We start from the raw sequence: 20,081 nt of genomic DNA, 5'->3' as shown, positions 1-20,081 counted from the left end.
CACTAGGGCCAAGGACACTTGTAGGGACCCTGTTGTGGGAAAGGCTTCTGGGATCTGAGGACGACATTCTGGGGGCCATGGACCACCCCGTCTGGCAACCCCAAGGTGGCCTGGCCAGCCCCAGCAGGATCGCCTTCTGATCATGCACTCAGTGTTAACTTCGGTATCCAGCCAAGAGTGCTCCCCAGAGCGTGTGGTGCAAACGCCACGGCCTGGGAAGATGGCTGGGTCCCAGAGGACACTCCGAGGTGTGGTCAGATTCCGGCATGGCGGTGGGGACAAAGCCCAGGGTGGACGGGGGTGGACAGGCCGCTGAGGAGCAGCAGGGCTGGGGAAGCCTGCCCACCTGGCCCTCCGGGAAGGGAGTGTCCATTGCTGAAATGCAGTGTGTGGCCTGTGCACGAAGAGCCACCAAGAGGCCGGAGGTCACCAGAGCCTGGCCGCACAGCAGCACATTTCCTAGATGCCCTTGTGGCCAGAGTGACCATCGGTATGGGCAGCCACTCGCCCACTGGAGGGGCCTACTCAGACACCCCTTCCTTCCCTTCTCTGCTTCCTTCCGGAAAGCAGCACCGCAGACCCCGGCTGACCAGGGTCGGGAGGGCCTGGACCTGCATGGCATCCAGCTGCACAGCTAGCCCCTGGCTGCCCGCCCCGGCGTTCCTGGAGAAAGTCATTCCTTACCCTTTGCAGCTGCTCTGTTCACGTTCCCAGAGGCCCCACCCAGCAAAGGTGGAAATGCACCGATTCCTCTGGCCTCTGCTTCCTTTCCTAGCTGCCTGCTGTGTCCCTGCCATTCACTAGGGCAGGGAGGACAGGGCTAAGACACACGCAGAGCCCCTGGGATCTCTGAACCCAGCCTTTGCTGGAGGACGGAGCCCTCAGGGGCCCAGGGCGCGGGACAGTCGCTGGCCTGTGGTCTCAAGTGCTTGATGTTTCTGTCCCTGTTTGGGGACAGCGCCCGCTGCGAGTCCTGTCCCTGTGAATAAAGCAAAGAAACCCCTACCTTGAGACAGACGAGCACCGCCACAAAACAAAACAAAACAAAACAAAACAAAACAAAACAAAACAAAACACCAACACAACTCCCAGAAGCGGCGTAGACATATTTTCGTTTCTTTATTGGAAAGAGGTCTCTACACTACAGCCACCTCTCTCCGTTACCTTACAGTTTCCTTTTTCTTTCCCCCTAGAATACTGTACAGCTGACACAGAAATCCCAAGGCAGGAAAACACAAACTGGCATATTTAATCCAAACAAGATCATATGAAGTAACAAGCAAAGTGAAATGTCTGTCAATGGTTTTAATTACAGTACAAACAATATAAATAAAGCATCATCGAGTCATTGTGAAACATGAAGTTGCTGAATGAGGTAATATAAAAAACAACCTAAAAAACCAAAACCCACCCCATCTCTACATAAACCCCCGGCTGCTCTTCCTCTTCTATACATGGCTATTTACAGAAACAGGACAGGGTGCTAAAAGGTGGCCCCTGGATTCCCCTGCTGCCACCCAGAAATGCGGCTGTCCCCGCCGGCTGCTCCCAGGGGTTGGGGACGCCAAGGAATGCTGGAGAAGGGAGCGGTGGGCGCCTCCCATGCCCATGCTGGGGCTCAGCCCAGGGGTTGTGCGGAGCTGGGGTATCAGGGGGTGCTTCCCTCCTCTGCACCACAGGAAGCAGTTTCTAAACACACCCTTTCTTACCTGATCCCGACTCAACTCCATTCTGGGGACAAAACTACTGGGACTGGGGGGCGCGTGGCCATGTGGTGAGCTCACGTGAGCAGGAAGTGAGAGAGCGAAGTCCTCACTGGCCCTAGCTCACGGCACCCGTGGTCCCTCCTCTGTCCCCCTGGCCTCACAGGCCAGGAAGACACATTCTTGCTGGTCCCCAGAGGAGAGTGGTGGCCCAGGGGGCCCCTTAGGCCCCACACCCCTTCCCTCTTCACGGTGGACCGGCTGCTGCAAGGCGGCCTTTCCAGTTCCAGAGCCAGCTGTAGCAGGCGCTTCCTGGGCCACTGTGCACACCGGCTAGGAATGGGGAGGTCGGGAGTCTAGCGTGGCCTGGGGCTCTGCTCCACGGGGAGACTTCCCAACACTCTCGCACTCCTTGGTTCGTTTCTTTCACCTGTGTCAAGACTAAGGCCGTGAACCCCTCCAGCTCGGAATTCCAGGTCAGTCCAGACGTTGGCAGGCGAGTCTATCGTATGGCTTGATTCACGACCCTCTGGGGGATCCCCTGCAGATGCAGCACACCAGGCCAAAATAAAAAACAAGCCCTGAGCCAACCTCGCTCGCTCGCGCTCTCTCTCACTCTCTCTCTCTCTCACGTGGGCATCTTGCCTCGGACACAGGAGCACGGGGTGCCCACCTCCAGGCTTGAGCCTGCTGTGCGGGACACGGGGCCTCACACAGAGCATTTGTACTAGGCAGGAGCAAACCCCAGCCCAACTGCTGATGCTTCTTTGAAAGGAGGAGGATAGTTTACAATTACCTTTTCTATGACTGCTTTGGGTGGGTGGTCATAGCACTTAAATACTCCTAAAACCTGGGCTTGTAAAAACTCCAGAAGGAAAAAGAAGACTGGTTGGTTGTTTAGAATTCCTTTCCAGAATCTTCCATGGATGATTCTAATTTTAACTGTGACGCAGAATGCAAATCCAAGTTTCAAAAGCAGTGGACATACAAATTAAACAGGGACTCCACTCACATTTGAAGATCTATTTTCAGACAGTACTTCTTCCTTAAAGGGAAGAGCATTTGTTTGGAAACACTAAGGTCCAAGTTACTGTGACCGGGCTGCCTGGTACTGGTCTGAGAGTCAGGGACATTACATGTCTCAGGCCTAGCACTTCCTTCCTGGACAGCGATGGAAATGAAATCTGAAGACTGAAGCTTAGTAATTCATCTCCAAGTAGCTTGGCCCATGCCCTTCTCTCTTCTGCTTAACTGCAAGGGATTTGGTATTTTGGCTTGAAAAATGGTCTAATTTAGATGCTGAATGACAAGAATTCACCCAGGCAGGGCACTAAGCAGAGGAGAGGGCATATTGGAGGGTCAGCAAGGCCATGCAGGTCACCATGCCCAGTACCACAGCTGGGCATGCTGGCCAAGAGAGGACACTCAGGGGCCCAGAAGAGACCCACTCCAAGGGAGGAAGCATGGCGGATACCTGAGGCCCTTACTGAGCTTTCTGGTGGGTATGAGTCGAAAGCTACTTCCGGATGCGACTCCATAACACCAGAAACCAGACTATGGAGGCAGTGGGAGATAAATTCTTTTCCTCTGAAGGAAAAATGTGCATCTCTGGAACATTTGTACTCAAATTCCTTCCTGCTTTTCAATTTGCTTGAAGGCCATGAAGAACCCAGGAGAGTTCTAGAAAATTCTCTGTGACCTTGTGTGAGGCATGGAAACAGCAAGGGTGGGGAGGAGTGGTGGAAGAAAGCCCATCGAGAGGCAACGGTTTGCTTTCCAAACACCTTTGTGTCCTGAGCTCTTGGGCCCTGATGCTACCTCTTCTCAGAAGAAGCTATGGTGGGCTTCAACTTCCTCAGACGGGATGTGGGGAGTCCTCCTCATTCTCAGAGCATCCTAAATGACAGGGATGGTGGTCACCCCAGTAGCCAGATGAGCACAAGCTCACTGAGGGAGACAGAGGCAGAGGAGCCTAAGGCTACAGCCAGCCCAGTACTCTCCAGGGAGCTCTGACGTGCTGGGCAGGAGGAAGAGGACAGCAATAGGAATGTTCCAGCAGCCTCGTGGTTACCTGAGGTGCGGGAGAGCAGGGTCACCCTAGTCCCCAGGCAACACTAGCAAAAGGCAGGAGAGCCGTCCTCACCCCCTTCTCTACCTCTGGAAAAGCAGAGGGACATTCTGAGAGCAGAGGGCTGAGACAGCAGGAAGTGGGCAGCTTTGAATGGGGCCTCCATCATCCTCTGACTCTACTGCCTGCACACAGGGGCTTGAGAAAAGGCACCAGGGGCTTAGCAGAGAGGAGGGCACAGGCTTAACCATGCCGAGCTGTCACTGCCTGCCCAGGTGGTGAGGACCTGGTGTCAGGTAGGGGCAGGTCCCTGGGTGTGTACTCTATTCTTGATAAACATCCTGGTTCCCTGCATCTGTCTCCTAGCCAGGTGTGAGGCTGGCATTTTATCTCTCTGGTTTGGAACTCACTGCAAGCTTCACAGTTGAGGATGCTGCAGACACATCCTCAGGTGGACAGTGGAGCTGGGGGACTCTGGCTGCCAGGTTTCTTCCTTACCCGACCACGTTGTTCCCTAAGAAAGCAGCGACAGATCCATGCAGATCCAGGGAATGACACTAAAGTACAGACGGTACAAGACTGGGAACACTGGTGTCTACACTGCATGGCCCAGGATGGACCCAAAACTACCTCACTGGCCCGGGGAAAATCTTGCTAGATGCCCTGCGCATGTGCTGTGGAGTCCATTTCAGAGGCCCACAGGGAAGAGTGACTTGGGCTGGGACTGGAGCTCCAGCTCCGTAGTAGAGGGCTTGGGCACCATGTCCAGGGCCCTGGGTTCATCCCGCCCTCCAGGGTGACTCGCAGTCCACCCTCTTCTGTGTTTCTGGGCTATACAGACCTTGTGTTACCTCGTGGAGACGCAGCACTGCACGTTTTCGGGACCAAAGACCTAGGAACCTGTCACTGGCTTACTGCCCTGGAACCACCTGCCCACGCCATTTGTGAGGTCTGCACTCGTGGGACTGGGGTCAGAACCACAGCACCCTTCCCTCTGCAGGGCTTTCTTGGCGACTGGAGACCCAGCCGCCTCTGTGCCCCCCACTTGCGGTTTAGTGGCCCAGAAGCGGAACGGGTGCTGCCTGGACACCGGGAGGCGGTCCCTGTGCGTGTGGTGCTCGCGTGCCCTCCTAGTGGGCAGTTTCTCACTGTGAGAGGATTTGCTTCATGGACAGAACAGGGCCTGCAGATTCTGTAGTGGTGGTTTCCCGTGTCGCCGGCCCCTCGCGGGGCTGAACACGGAAAGGGTTTGTGAGAGCTCACCTGCGTCCCACGCTGCTCACGCCTGTCGCCGGCCTCGTCCTGCTTTGCCCAGCCTTGTGTCAGCAAGCTTTAAAGCAAGAGCGCCCTCCGCCAAGGGCCGGGCCTCACGCGGAGATACACATGGGCCGCCCCTTGCTCCCCTTTTTTGCACCCCGCTACTGCTTTTCCACCTCTTGCTAAAACTTCGGCTCAAGAAAGTGGGTGGGCTCTTGGCGCAAATCAAGGTCACTACAGAGGGCAGGGGAGGGGCCCTGGTCCCTGGGGTGGGGTCGATGCCGTCCTGTGCGGGAGGGAAGGGAGGGGAAACACCGATCTAGCATTCAGGCTGTGGAAGGCGAAGTGGAGTAAGAAGTCATTTGGGAAAATATTATATTATAAACACATATAATAATCTGTACACACTCATATACATCTCAAAGCGAAGCCTCACGAGGAATTCCATTTCTTTTCAAAGGAAGGCTCCACTACGATAAAGCATTCCTATAGTGGGAATTAACTACAATGAAATAATTTAAGAATTTCATTTATACTCTATCTGTGTTCTCTACACAAAGTCTACAGTAAAGGCTGTGGAGGGGAATGTGTAGGGTGAGATTAGATGCTAATGTATTCTTCAAAAATAGGCAATGACTTTTTTTCTCTATGCACATTTAAAATAACTACATAGTGACAAAAAGCAGAATTAAAAAACCAAATGGCAGGGCTATGAAAGTGTGGCCCAGGTCCTCAGACGAGGGCTTCTGCATATGGGTCCGTTCCGCTGAGCTTACTTAAGATTAGAAATCTCCATCAGACACTTACCCACATATAAATTCTGTGTAAAGCTTTATTTTTTCCCCATCTCCTTAAAATTTTTTTTTTCTAAAAAGTGAAAGAAGAAGAAAAACTCTTACAAAATATAAGGTTCAATATATGAGCAAGGAAGGTCTCAGGAGGCTGCTGGGCAATGTGGCTTTGTGTCCCTGTGCCACGTCAGCCCCGTGTCCTTGGGCTGCACCATGACAACCCTTCTTCCCTCGTCATACTGCCACAGGCTCTGGGCAAAGCTGCCTCTTTCCTTTTTTTTTTTTCCTGGTACTGGGGATGGAACTTAGGACCTTGCATTTGCCAGGCAGGCATGGCGCCACTGAGCTACATCCCCAGCCTCCTTCCCTTTTTGATCTAAGGGGCATGCAATTGGGTTTTCTCTGTTTGCTCACCTGGCTGAAGGTGGCCCTGATGATGGTGGACCAGGTGTCATAGGTACCATAGGCAGGCTGTGCCTGCAGGCATAGGCGCCTGGTTCCAGTTTTCACAAAATCTCCCCATCCTGCCCGAGCCCCTCACTCTTGGTTAGCAAAATGGTTTCCATTCTAAATCATGCCTTCAAGAATGAAAATTCCCATGCTCCTTTCCCCCCTTTCCAAAATGCTTCAATGTCTTTCTTTTTTCTTTCTCCATTTTAATAAGCAAATCGTACCACCATCTTACTCTGCTACGTTCCTTGTAAAAGCTGTATATCACATTAATGGAAGTGTTTACTGCTGGGAATATTTTCCATGTACAATCATCTGTAACCCTCTTATCTCAACTAGTTGCACATTATTAGTTCACATCCAGTTGAATTTATAAATTAACAGAGGTGCCATTTGTCTGTACAAAAATCAATGCATATTTATGAACTTCTTTTATTCAAACAGACTTTCAGAAGCCTGGTAACTTGGGCCGTGTGGCCCCAGAGTGACTGAGGCCTAACACCCCCACTTTGACCAAAGGACAGAACATCTCTCTTACGTTCAGAAAAAATAGCCTTCTGTGTGTTCACTTCCTTTACAAACTGCACTGGAGAAGCTGTTACCAGCTGAATTTGCGATTTCCTTCTGAATTTCCAAGTTATTCTTATTTATTTTTTCCATTTTGTTTTTGCACCAAGGAGACTGCAGTCAAATAATACTCGGCAACTGATTTCCTCTCTTTGGACTGAAAAATTAAACAGATACTAAATTATGACAGCGAATTTAGAAAGGAGGGCTCCAAGGGCTCGAAAGAACACGTCCGGGCTAATACGATGCCTCTAAGAGTACTGCAATCACATCACGGCAATCACCGGAGCGTGCCGCGTAACTAGCTCCTCGGCTAATATGCTTTCTTCTCGGTGATGACTAATCATGTTCTATTAAACAGCGGTAATGCTGGAAGAACTCAACTATACAAGTGTAATGAAGCCAGTATTCTCCCCGGACAGATTAGCTACAACTGATTTGACACATACCATCATAGGGGCTTCAAACCTGACAAACTCTGTGCTTGCTTCTGATTTATGCCGTCAAGCTCCTCGGAGAAGAGATGAAATCCAAGTGCTCCGTTTGGTAGAGGTGAAACGTATTCATGTGCTTAACTGCCAGTTAAGGAGAGCTGCCCCTTCTGCGTGCTCCTCGCCCGAGCCCCTCCCCCTTGGGGCCTGGCCCTTGTTCCCCACTTTGGCTCCAGGATAGGGGTCCCGTGCTGTGTGCTATCATCAAACAACCAAGGCCTGGTGGTCTCTCCTGTGCACTGTTGCCAGTTTGTGAAAAGGAATTGGTTCTGCAGCCTCCTGGTGTCCTCTTCACCCCTCAAGGATGTCCAGGTTTGGAGATTTCATTTGGGGTGAATGGGCGGGTGGACAGGAGATGACCACCAGAAAGGGAAGGGACATGACAGGACTCACGTGCTGTGACTTCCGAGGGCTGCAGCGCAGTAAGGCTGGGCGTCCTGGGTGCAGTGGAAAGGCCACTGTCAGATGATGCTGGGCACCCTGCCACTGCTGTTGTTCCGGTTGTTGTTCTTCCGGGATAGGTTGGGGGTGGCCATGAGCACAAAGCGCTCGTCAGGGCAGCCGTACTGCAGCAGCACGTCGATGCACTCCTGGCTGGATGCCTGCCGGGCATAGGCCAGTGCCGTGTTCCCTTGTGCATCTCGGGTCATGACATCCACCCCGTACTGCAGAGGTGACAGAGGGGATGTCACAAGGTGGGAAGGGGCAGGGCCACGGGGACTAGGGCAGAGGAGCTGGGTTGGGAGCAGTGACTGTCAAGTGCTGGTGGCCACTGGGCCTTGAAGGTGCCCTTGCCCACCACAGCCTGGGGTCAGGCACCAGAAATGAATCAAGGATAACTTCAGGTTTTGCTGTTTCTATTTTGACTTTCCAGTTATAAAAAGAAAAAATAACCCACCTTTAAAAAATCCCAGAGACAATTCATTTTCATAAAAGAAAAAACGTAAGTAACATGGAGGACTGTAAGAGAAAAAATCCCCACCTATAATCCCACCAGAGATAAGGCCTTCGTGAATAGTTTAGAATATTTCCATCTAATGGTTTTCTTTCAATCTAAATGTATAAATGTATAAAAGATAAGACTGTAAAATTTTCTTTTACTGAACACTGGACTGTGATCACTCCTTACATCATTAAAAAGTCCTTAAAGGTACAGCTCATCATATTCATCTAGTATTCCACCAAATGAACAAGATCCAGCCACTCTGTGTTTAATTGTTGCACATTTTGCTCAAAAACTGTCTCTGGCAGGAACAGTGCTGTGATGTTTTAATCTTCTGCAGGATTTCTGATGGAGTGCAAGTGAAGGGTAGAAGGGGAAATACCAGCTGGAAGCATGTAACATTTTAAAGCTTCTTGCTCATGAAAAAGGGTGGGTTCACTCCCACCTCTGCCACTCAGTGTGTGTGTGGGTCTTTGCACACTCGTGTGAGCATGGACCACTGCCACTGAGGGACTCTTGGACACCCTGAGGACACTGCCTGCAATTTCTCATGGGTGGCATTGTGTCCCCCCAAATTGCTATGCTGAAATCCTAGCCCCCAGACCTTGGGATGTGACTGTCTCTGCCCCACTCCAATTGGACTGATGTCCTTATGGGATGCGGAAGCAATGGCAGGAATGCATGGCATGGAGAAGACACCACGAGGGCACAGCCCTGACACAGCAGGAGTCATCCGCTCGCCAGGGAGGGAGGCCTTGGAGAAACTGGCCTGCCTACCTTGGCTGCACAGCCTGCAGAGCCTCGGGGAAAACAATGCCCAGCCTCTGGTATTGTCACTGCGGCCCGAGCCAACTGGACGGAACTGTTACTTAATTTGTCTTCAGTCACCTCTGTTACTACTGTGTGCAAGTGAGGCTAGAAAGTTGAGTGGTTTTGACTCACTGTGTGCATCTAATCTAGTTTTCCCATGCTGCTCATTGCAAAAGGAGATTAAAAACAGCAGAAACGTTCATTGCTTGAGTCTCTACTCCCTACTAGGAATTGTTCCCATTTTCAGACAGGTACCAGTGGCCTACAACCAGGGAAAGAGCGCTGCAAGCCAGTAGCACTGACATTGCCACTGCAGGCCCCGCCCTCTGAGACCCTGGGCAGTCACAGCCTTACAGGCCACGCCCCAGCCATCCTCAGGACTTGCCTGCTGGCCCCACCCCCCAGCCTGCTTGGGCTCGGCCACCTACCCAGATGAGCAGCTGGGCCAGTACCACGTTGCCCTTGCGGCAGGCCAAGTGCAGAGCTGTGCGGCCGTCGCTCTCTCCGCAAGTCTCGTTCACCTCGTCCCGGGAGCCGTGCGCCAGCAGCAGGATGACTGTCCTCAGGTCCTCATCGGCGGTGGCACGCAGCAGGTGCTGGCCCAGGGACAGCTCTGTGCATGGCAGTGGGGCCAGGAAGAGCTTCTGCTCGTACTTTGCCCGGATCCATCGCTCCTTCTCTTCCCTGCAAGGGTTGGCAGACAGGTGTGGTCACCACAGGGCACGAGGGTCCTGGCCGCAGCCCTCTGCCATAGGCCCAGTGGTCAGGAGACATTTAGAAGAAGCCAAGTGGCAGGGACAGGGGTCCCACATGGCAGGAGGAAGCCCTCTGGGGTTAAGGTCATCGCCGAGGTTCCTAGAGTGGCACCCTCCCTGGCTGTGAGCCAGGACAGAAGGAGTGGGGCCGGAGCCCAGGGAGGACAGAGGGTGGGTTCCCCGCCTGCAGGTGGCTGTGTGCTCCTGCCTTCGACTCCTCTGCCACCGGGGAGGGGTGAGACGTGTGCAGTTTCCCTGGGTTGAAGGAACCTTGCAGGAGGGAATGGCAGGGATTCCAGCAGCTGAGCTTGGTGACTGTGGACAATTCCCTAATCTCTTTGGATGCTTGGGAAAGGTGGCAGAAGGCTAAGAGTCCCTTAGTGACAAAGAACACCTGGGTTTTCTGAGGGGACGGGTTCCAGGGCTCAGCCTAGGGAACAAGGGGATGGCCCTGGGGGCAGACAGAGGACAGGGTGAAGGTGGCTCAGTGTGACAACTGCTCCTACCCTGGGGTCTAAAGAGGATCTGGAAAGAAGGCTGAGAAAAAGAGGAGAGGACGGATGGGGAGAGCAGTTGGGCGGGGGAGGGGGGGTGTTTCTGGTTTCCCCAAAAGAAAAAAAAAAAGCATCCAAAAGAGATCCTAAACTTGGCGGTCCTCTAGAGTGGTGATGGCTCTAGAGCAGAGCCGTTAGGAGACCGAGTGCCCAAACTGCAACCCCAAACCCACTTATTTTTTGCAAAGTGCCAACACTGCAATTAAACCTGGATACGGAGGTTTCAGTTTAGAAAAAACAGTTATCTGGTGCTCGGCTGCCAGGGTGGCCTGGCTCTCATGCCACAGGTTCACTGCCACTGCTCTGGATTCTGCAGCGCTGCCAGGGATGGCGGGGTGGGGTGGGGAGTGGGAGGCTAAAAATTTAAAAAGAACAACTAGAGATTTTACAAGTAGCTCTTGAAATCTTACAAGTAGCCTGGGGTGTGTTCTGTGAGGGCTGGACGCGACCTTTTTGATGAGGACGATGAAGAAAAGCCCAACATGTGCTGAGAAGCTGTAATTACAGAAGCTCTGGAAGATGCTGATTCACAAGTGGCCTCTCCTAAAACCCAGAATTCCCTCCAGGGGGACAATCAGGGTACATAGCTACCAGCCACGCTAAGAGCCACTTAGGCCTTCCGCCACAGTCTAGAAAGGAAACTCATTACCCATGACATTTCTGCTTCCGAAGTACAGAGGCCAGACCCTGTTTACACCTTTTACCCATGTTTACACTGCGCCAGGGGATCTGGTGTCGGGTGAGCCCTAATCTGTTTTTAAATACTTAGGCAAACAGATTCTTCCAGGAGTAAATCTGGATTAGTTTTGCTTCGCTTCCTGGTACCTGTGAGTGACCCCAGAGTGACCCTGCCGCTTTTCATTCAGTGATTTCCAGGACAAACACTCGTAGCTGAGGGCTGAGCAGCACCCACAAATGCGTCCCACACACTGCTCCGCTTGGCAAAAACACAGGCACACAGTGGGACATCAGAAATGCCGCTAAGGAGAAAGACAAGAAACCCGGGAGACTTGGATACTGTTTAAGAAAACCTATTTATAATATGGTAAACGTTTGTTGATGCATTTCATAAATCATGAAAGAAAAAGCAAAAATGTGAATTAAATGAAAAAGGATAATGGTGTAGGCTATGTCCAGATTTCCAAGTTCCAGTTCGCTAACTCATTTTTTGGGTAGACATTAAAATCAGGCTGTCTTATCTGCTCCGATTGATTTTAATAGTCATTGCCAAATCATCCAGGGATAAAGCAGAGAATTTAACACAGGATCCCTAGTCTTGGCTGCAATTATTACATTTTCTTCTTAATAAAAGCAGTGTGACGCCTTGGCTCTGAGCCCTCTGCTGTGGTCCCTTGGCCAGACACTGTGGGTGACCTGTCCTTGAATACAGTCGCCCCACAGGAGGCTCACTGGAATTCAGGGACACCTACACACAGAGGAATGAGCCACTCTTTGCTTTTGAAAAAATCAGCACCTGTTTAGGACACAGAATAAAGGTGGGTCCAGGTTTTATAGGGCTCAAAATCTCTACCATTTTGGGAGCTGTCTTTATTTTTTATTTTTTAATTTTTTAAATTTTTTGGTACCAGGGATCGAACTCGGGTCCTTGCGCTTACACAGCAGATGGCAAAACCACTAAGCTAAATCCCTGGCCTGGGAGCTGTCTTTAAAAGTAAGGTTCTGGTATTACACACCTGAAATTGGGAAGAAGGGGCAGAAAGTGGACCATGCCAGGAAAGGCCCCAGCTCTGTGGTGACTGTAAGAGCCATGACAGAACAAAGTGCTGACGAGGCTTAGAAACCTCTCCCTCACACACAGCTGCTGGGGAGACTGCCAGGCAATGGAACAAGTGCCAGGCCTCAGCAGACTCCTCTGAGTCAGGAGGACCTGTGTTCTCCACTGGGGATGGCCCCCAGATCTGCTCCGTGTGTGGCTTTTGCCACTGGGTGGAATCACTCCTGCCAGAAACTCAGTGCTTTCCCAAAACCGAAGCCTGCAGTGCCGACTGCCGGGCCCTTTGGGACTGCAGTACTTCAGTATTTTTCATCATCAGGAGGTGACCAGAAGGCTAAGGGAGGCCACTGGCCTCAGGCCTGCATCCAAGTCCAGCTAGTGTGCAAACAGGGCCCAGAGGAGGGGTTCGGGATGCTCCTTCATCCAGTCAAGCCCTTACTCCTCCTGGAAGCCATCTATCCCCTGGGGCCATTGCTCACTTACCAATGAGGGGTGACGCTGAGCTCTCTGCCCCTTCTCCAGTGGCAAAGGAAGAAAAAAGGAAATCTCCCTATGCTGCCGGGCTAAGAGGCTGGGTTTTCAGTGTGTTCTCTCCCCTTCATGTGCACAGTTGGCCTTTCCCATAACTGCAAGAAGCATCCAAGACCCTCCTTTCCTCATCATAAAATAGGCCCAGAGGCAAGTGCCTGAGTCAGCGCTCTTTTGGGATCTGAGATCGCACATCCGGACCACGCGATGGCCATTCTGCAGATAAGCGTTGGCACCCTGATGCAGCAGCATTCGATTCTAAGCCTCCATACCGCTGTCGGGCCAAGGTGCTGAGATGCCTGCTGGGTGCTTGGGTGTCTGTGGACATGAGGTCCCAGGTCCCAGCGTGGTCAGTGTGGGGAGCTGGGTTGCTCCTGGCCAGGGGTCTTGATAAGCCCACTGGTGACCAATCGGCCCCCTTGAGGGTACAGAGGGCCTGGAGACACTGGGGCCAAGGGTGTTCCAGGCTGCACAGTTGCTGGGCCAGTGCCACAGCTGTGAGGCCTGTTCTGGGATATTGTGCCTGACCACTGCTCCTCACCCGGATTCATATACTGAAGCCTTAATCTCTAAGGGGACTCGGTTTGGAGAGAAGGTCTTTAGGGAGATAATTATGATCAAATAGGGATGGGTCCTATCCACAAGGGCAGTGTCCACACAAGAGGAAGAGACGCCAGGCCCCTCTCCCCATGTGCGGAGGAGGAGGGTGACGCCAGGACGTAGTGAGAAGGCACCACTGCAAGCCAGGAAGAGCTGCCATGCCAGAAACCAGCCCTGCTGGCACCCTGATGGTAGACATGCAGCCTCCAGAAACACAAGCGATGCAAGCGCCCTGCTGAAGGCACCCAGTGCGAGGAGTGTCCTGGCAGCCCCAGCCCTCATTCCCGTCACGCCCTGCAGTCAAGACAGGAACGACAGGCGGAGATAGTGGTTTGCTTTTTGTAAGAGTATTCTGTTGAGGGCCGGGGATTTAGCTCAGTGGTTCTGCCGCCTGCTGTGCAAGCACAAGGACCCGAGTTCAATCCCCGGTACCGAAAAAAAAAAAAAAAGAATATTCTGTTGAACACCACTGCCCTGGGACGCCATGACCTGGAGGCATAAATACTCCAGCTGTTACCCTGATGTCCCAAGTTCACTTCTGGGATCCCAGCTGGCCTGACCATGCCTCTCATTCTCCCCAAGGAAGGCCAGTCCAAGAGCAGCGAGCTGGCAGTAGATCACCTCCCGTTCCAGTGCCCTGGAGGGCTGCTGCTCACAGCCTCTGTTAGCTAATGAGCTAAAAAATGAATTATTGGTGCGGCTGCCGTCAGCAGAGAGGAGGGGCCAGCTCCTCATCAGACCATGGTGCTGACACACCTTTAGATAAATCAGCCACGGGAGAGCACGGGGGAGGGGCAGCAATGCATCGGAGGCCTCTGACCCGACCCCAGAGATGAAAAGAGAAGACACCTTCCAAGGACCAAGGTAGGTCTTTTCTTGTCATCCTGCCTCAAGTGAGTCCCCTTGAGGATGGCCCTCTGCCTCCCTCAGGGCCATGGCTGGGAGCAGCCGGGGTCTGGGCACAGGGTGTAGGGCCAGGTGCCCTTGGGTATCTAGGGAGGCACCAGGCTGGGACGTGGACACTCTTCTCTGCTGCCTCATGGCCTGTGCCACCCTGGCCTTCAGGAGTGGTGACCCCTCCAAGGCCCACCTGCCCACCCCAAAGACCATCAGCTCGACCGCGTTCCACCGGAGACCTGCAGGGTTCGAACCTGCCGAACAGGGTCACTGCTGGCATAAGGAACCCCTGCGTGGTGCACGTGCTCGCTCTCTCTCTCTCTCTCTCTCTCTCTCTCTCTCTCTCTCTCTCTCTCCCTCTCTCCTGGCCACACTGACAGGGCTGGGCAGCACAGGAAGCCAGGCTGCAGGCTGTATACTGGAACCAGGAACCCCGGGTGCTCAGCATGTGGTCTCCCGCCCAGCACCCCAGTCCCTGGCCTGGCCGGAAAGAGGGGCTGGAGACACTAGGGCAGCCAGAAGCCCAGGTGAGCTGAGGCTCCCTTTGGGGGAAAAGATGGGTACCAGGTCCCCTTCCACTTGCCTGGAGGGAGAAGCAGGAGGCCTCCCTCACCCTCCTGTGGGCGAGAGTGAGGAAGGCTGAGTCCTGGGTCTGTGTGTGCAGGGAGCTGGGATGCGACTTCTCCCAGCCTGCCTGGCGTCACACCAGTGACATTCAGGCCTGAGGGTAGAAACCAGGTGTTGCCGGGTGCAGCACAGCTACCTTAGCAGCGACAGCTGAGGGTGGCCTTCAGAGTCCCCAGCAGAGAGAGGATGGATGTGCGCATTTACGCTTGCGAAGGAAAATGGGCAAGGTCAGGACAATGGGGAGAGAGCATTCTACCAGCTCTGTGGTGAGGACTGGGATGGCCCAGTCACTGTGTGCAGGCTTCGTGGGGCTCTGTCCTGGGTCATGGAGCCTGGTTCTTGATGAGGTCCCCATACCGTGTGCTGGAAGACCCCAGCACGAGCCCTCACTGCAGAGCTTGGAGAAGGTGGCAGGGCAAGACCAGCCATGTGACAACACTGTAGACAGCTATGATGACTAACCAGCAACCGACAATGATGGTTTATCTACCCTCAGCTGACAGGGTGTCCCAGGAAGCAGCACAGGAAGCTGGGACTGGCTCGTTCCCATGCAGTGGAAATGCTGCATTCGGTGCCTTCCCAGTTCTCAGACGTCTGTTGCTTCTGAACTGTCATGCTCACAGTGCTTGTGTCCCCTCAAATTCATTGTTGAAATCCAAACCCTCAAGATGATGGAATTAAGAGGTAGGGCCATGCTGGGCACGGTGGCGCATGCCTGTAATCCGAGTGCCTGGGAGCCTGAGGCAGGAGGATCATCACGAGTCCGGGCCAGCATGGACTGCTAAGCAAGACTGTGTCTCAAAGCAATGACAACACCAGAAAACCCACTCCCTAAAAAAGAAAGAGTGAGAAGTGGTAAAGCAACAAAGCAGATCAGTGCCTCATGAGAGAGGTCCCTTCCACTGTGTCACGATGCACGCGCGAGCTGCCATCTCTGAAGCAGAGGCTGAGCCCTCACCAGACACAGAAGCTATGGGCTCCTCGAGCTCAGACTTCTGTGTCTCCGGAGCGCTGACGGTTGCACTGGGCTCTTGTTGATGCTCGTTCAATACAGGTGATGCACCAGGCACCAGGGCTTTTGCACAGTTACCTGGCTTAGTTCTGACAGTGTCTGGTGGGGTGGATGCTACCAGTGCCCTTTTTAGCGGAGAAAGAGTGGCACAGAGGTGAGGACTGCCCAGGCCCCAGCTGTCAGCCCCTGGCTAGGCCCGTGGCTCTGCCCCAACCCTTCCTTAGGACTCTGCTGCCTCCCGAGGGAAACCCACTGACAACTGTCCGACTCCCACCTTCACACTCTCCTGCACGCCCTCTGCTTTTGGACATTTCAATACCTGATCTTGTCTCTGGTAAAAGGTTAGGTGTGAATTGCTTCAGAGTGCAAAGCCATTGCTGGGCGGCCGGAAGGAGGAGCCACACGCAGCACAGAGGTGTCAAAGTATGAATTAATTTAAGAAATTCAGCTCCTTTAGACGTATCCCACACATTTCAGTGTTCAACAGCCACATGTGGGTAGTGGCTGTCACCCTGAATGAGCAGCATGGATCTAGAACATTTCCGCCTCAGCAGATCTAGAACGGTGACATCACGGCCGGTCTAGAACACTTCCACACTCGTCCCTAGAACATTTTCACTATGGCAGATCTAGAACAGTGACGCTGCTACCCACCTACAAGGCCTCCACCACCACTGATCCAGAGCAGCTCACATGGAAGGTCTAGAACACTTCGGTTGCTGCAGACCCCACGCCTCCATCACCATAGATCTAGAGCATTTCCACAACGGCAAAGCCACAGCATGGACACTGCTACAGGCCTAGGATGCTCCCCTCATTGCAGATCTGGTCTCGATGGAAGATGGAGAACATTCCCATTACTGCACACCAGGGCCCTTCCACCACTGCGGGTCTAGAACATCTTTGCCATTGCAGAGGATAAACTGATGTGGACAGTCTGTCCATTTTCTCTCCTAATTTTCTTCCTTAGCAAAATTATTTATAGAATAATTATAGTAATAACAATTTATTGAATAATTTTAGAAGGAAGAGAAAGGAAATGATGGGCATGAGGACGAGTTAAAGGGGAAGGAGAACAGTGCAGACATCAGCGCCTGGGACTCGAATGGTACAGTGTGAGACCCCAGGTCTGAGGCTCATCGGGCAGTCACTGGTGGCCGTGGGCATTGTCACCTGGGCGCCAGCAAGTCCTTACGGTCAGTGACGAGTGAAGTGCAGGGCAAAGCTCAGAGACCTGTGGGACACCTGAGTGGGGAGCAGGAGTCACAGCCAGACCTGGGCCCCCCTCCCCGCAGAAAGGCTGTCTCCAGGCCGTGTTCTCTTTGTCCCTCATGCACGTGAGAGCTGCAGAGACACAGCTGCTGTTAACCGCCATCAGCTGTGTTTTAGGTCTGGCAGGGACAGCTCAGCACACTGCTGGGGGTAATAAGGTTAATGCCTGGATTCCCAGAAACGGAGTTTTTAACAAATAATCACAAAGCCTGTGACGGTCTCAACACTGTCTAGGAGATGTGGTGTCAGGCGCAGACGGGGGCGGCGGCCTCAGGGTAAGGTGAAGAGCTGTCGCTCAGGACTTGTTCCTCAGCCTTTCCACCTCTACACATGAGGCTTTGCAGAAAAAAGTGTGTGTGTGTGGGGGGTGTGCGCGGGTGCACACGAGAGTGAGTGCCTGTGCTTATCACACTGCCCCTTTTGGAATCCTTCTCCTCCCGGTGCAGGAGGTTTGTCAACCCTGATGTAAGGGGAGTCTGAGGCGAAGCCAGGGGAGGAAGCCTGGTCCTTGGGGTTGGGGAGGCCACACTGGAGGAGACGCAGGGTCCTGAACTGGTGACAGAGCAGGGGAGGAAGGATGGAGGAAGAAGAGAGAAGAAAGGGCTAGCAGCAAGGAATTCCAAAGTGCTTCCTGCCTCCAGCAAAACAGGAACCGGGAGGGAGGCATGGAAGAGGGGGCCGGAACAATATCTTAGGGAAAGGGGGGCTCCCTCCCTGCAGGGGAAGCCCCGGCCCTCCGCAGGCCGAGCGCTGTGCCCGACCCCCCCTCGCACGCATGCCTTCTCCCAGAGCCGCGTTGCTAGGGGTCAGCCTGCAGGTCCAGGCCGGCCAACAAAGAGCAATGGATATTTATTCCTTAATTATGGAAAGCTTTTAGGAAACTGGCCACTGTAAATCCCACAAGCAGAGAGCAGGAGGCAACGGACGAGGATTTATGCTCATGGGGCAAAGACAAAATAAATATCCCACCTGACTTCTGATCGATATTATGAGTGTTTTTGCCAACCTGCAGGGTGTTTTATGAGCGCGGAGAACAGAACAGGATCATTATTAATTAAATAAAGTCAACTGTATTAGGCTTATTACTTGTGCGACCACAGTTACATGTGCCGGGCCATGGTGTGGGGTCAGGCAGCCCTGGGGGTCAGGATGGTGAGCTCAAGCATCCTCAGTCCACCTGGGTTTTCCCGAAGCTCCTCGCCGGCCTGGGCGGCCTGGCCTGGTGTGGGCTGCGCTGTCCCAGAAGGCGTAGAGGAAGAAGAGCGGTTCCTGGGGGCAGGCCTTGGTCTCAGCCCGTGCCTGTCTGCACTTAGGTGGGACCTGGCCGCTGGCCTTGCTGTCTTTGACACCATCAGGCACCTGACACCTGCCTGTCGGGGACCTGGCCGGGTGAAAAACGCTCTGGGCATGGTGGCAAGCGACAGTGCAAACGCCCGAGCTTCCATTTCAAGTTTAGAGGTGACATGCAGGACTCTGCATGGTGCCAAGGCAGGCAGAAAGGAGCAGAGGCCCACCCTGCCTGGGAGTGAGGGGACAAAGGCCAGCTCAGCCTACAAACCTGTTCCGTGTCTACACTGGGCCCAGGGCTCACCAAGCCCTGGGGACAGGGAGGAAGAAACTGGGACTGCTGGCCGTGGGCCTCAGCTTCCCTGCTAGGGGCGTGGGGTGGCTCCAGGGCCACTGCCTCTGAAGGGGGAGACCCCAGGGGCTCTGTTCAGGAGGCAGCATGGTAGACGGTGCTGGCTGTCCCTCGGGGACAGGAGGGCTGTGGCCAAAGAGGCCTGGGCTATGGGGTGAGGTCACCCAACCTTCCTCCCCCAGTGGTATGTTTTTCCTGGTACTGGGGATTGAACCTGGGAACTTCACACTGTGCTAAATTCCCAACCTTTAAAAATTTTTCAGTTGCTAAATTGCCCAGGCTGGGCCCAAACATGGGATCCTCTTCCTCAGCCTCCCAGAGAGCTATGATCATAGGTGTGGGACACCATACCCAGCTCCTCCCTGGGCCTCAGCGGGGCTCTCTGTTCTGTTTTGTTTTGTTTTTTGTACCTGGGATCGAACTCAGGACCTTGGACTTTTAAGCCAGGTCGGGGAACCACTGAGCTAAATCCCCAGCACCTGAGGTTTCAGTTTTGACGAAAGAATCTACAAAGCGTCTTCCACAGTGGAGCGGCTGCCACTGGTCTGTAGCCACCTGTGGTGCCCAGCACGCTCTCAATGGCAGCAGCAGTCAGGGACCCTTGGGACCCCCCGTCTGGGGTCCCCACTGCCGAGCCAGGCCTCGGCTGGCCACTGTGGCCTGGTTCTGCATGACCCACAGAACCCCTCCCAGCACCACCGCTCCTGGACAAAGAGAGGCAGCATAAGCGCCCAGCGCTCAGGGTGTGAGGGCCGGGCCTCTCCCGTCCTGGGGCTCTCAGAAGTGCCCGGAATACTCTGCCGTGTAAGCCACCAGGCCACAGGATCTGGTGACGGCAGGCAGAAGGGACTGACAAGGAGCAAGAGGGAGTGCAGAGCTCAAGGGGCCTTCGACCTCCTCACATCCTTGGTCACTGCCCAACCCACCCACCCTTCACCTGGCCGTCATGGCCAAACCCAAGTGTGCGCTCTGTTCTGAACAGGTACAGGCTGTTGGAGCTTCTGTGTTCACCGAGCTGACCCACGCTCGGTGACTCCGAGTGCTCTCCGTGCCCACGGCCTTGGTGACACTTGCTGGCCTGGGGCTTAAAGGCTCAGCCCCACAGCAGAGCCATGCTCCCATGTGACTCGGCCCTGGCTGTGGAGAGCTGACCAGGGGCAGGGGACAGGGCGAGGGCTGTCCACCCCCAAGGGCCCTGTGCCGGCCTCAGAGGGGACGCCGGTCTTTGTCACCGAAGTCCCATTTGGTAAGTGGCCAGAGTAGTGTGGCTTCTGACCCTGGGCCCAGCCACACTGCTCTGGGCCCCGGACGCAGAGGCGCACGGGCGCAGGTGGCGGACCAGGACGAGCGGGCAGGCAGCCCAGGTGCTGGCCCACGAGGTG

At 53.9% G+C, this 20,081-nt stretch overlaps 1 protein-coding gene across 9 annotated transcripts in view; it reads right to left on the bottom strand.

The window, feature by feature from the left end:
- Window positions 1-1,099: 1,099 nt before the first annotated feature.
- Window positions 1,100-20,081, bottom strand: part of Agap1 (ArfGAP with GTPase domain, ankyrin repeat and PH domain 1) — a 483,149-nt gene continuing 464,167 nt past the window's right edge. For 8 of the 9 annotated variants that reach the window (XM_004868376.4, XM_004868378.4, XM_004868380.4 and 5 more), the window contains 2 exons: window positions 9,509-9,764; window positions 1,100-7,992 (listed from right to left, as the gene is read on the bottom strand). In XM_004868376.4, coding sequence (XP_004868433.1) covers window positions 7,789-7,992; window positions 9,509-9,764 — 460 coding nt within the window. In that variant the 3' untranslated portion in view covers window positions 1,100-7,788. The remainder of the gene's footprint in view (window positions 7,993-9,508; window positions 9,765-20,081) is intronic. The other variant, XR_015450541.1, reaches the window with a different exon arrangement.

The sequence above is a fragment of the Heterocephalus glaber genome, unplaced genomic scaffold, assembly GCF_053883595.1.
Source record: "Heterocephalus glaber isolate CG9 unplaced genomic scaffold, H.glaber_assembly_v1.0 deba00001004, whole genome shotgun sequence".
NCBI lineage: Eukaryota > Metazoa > Chordata > Mammalia > Rodentia > Bathyergidae > Heterocephalus > Heterocephalus glaber.
The sequence above is the reverse complement of the archived record's forward strand: the minus strand, read 5'-3'. Positions and strand labels throughout refer to the sequence as shown.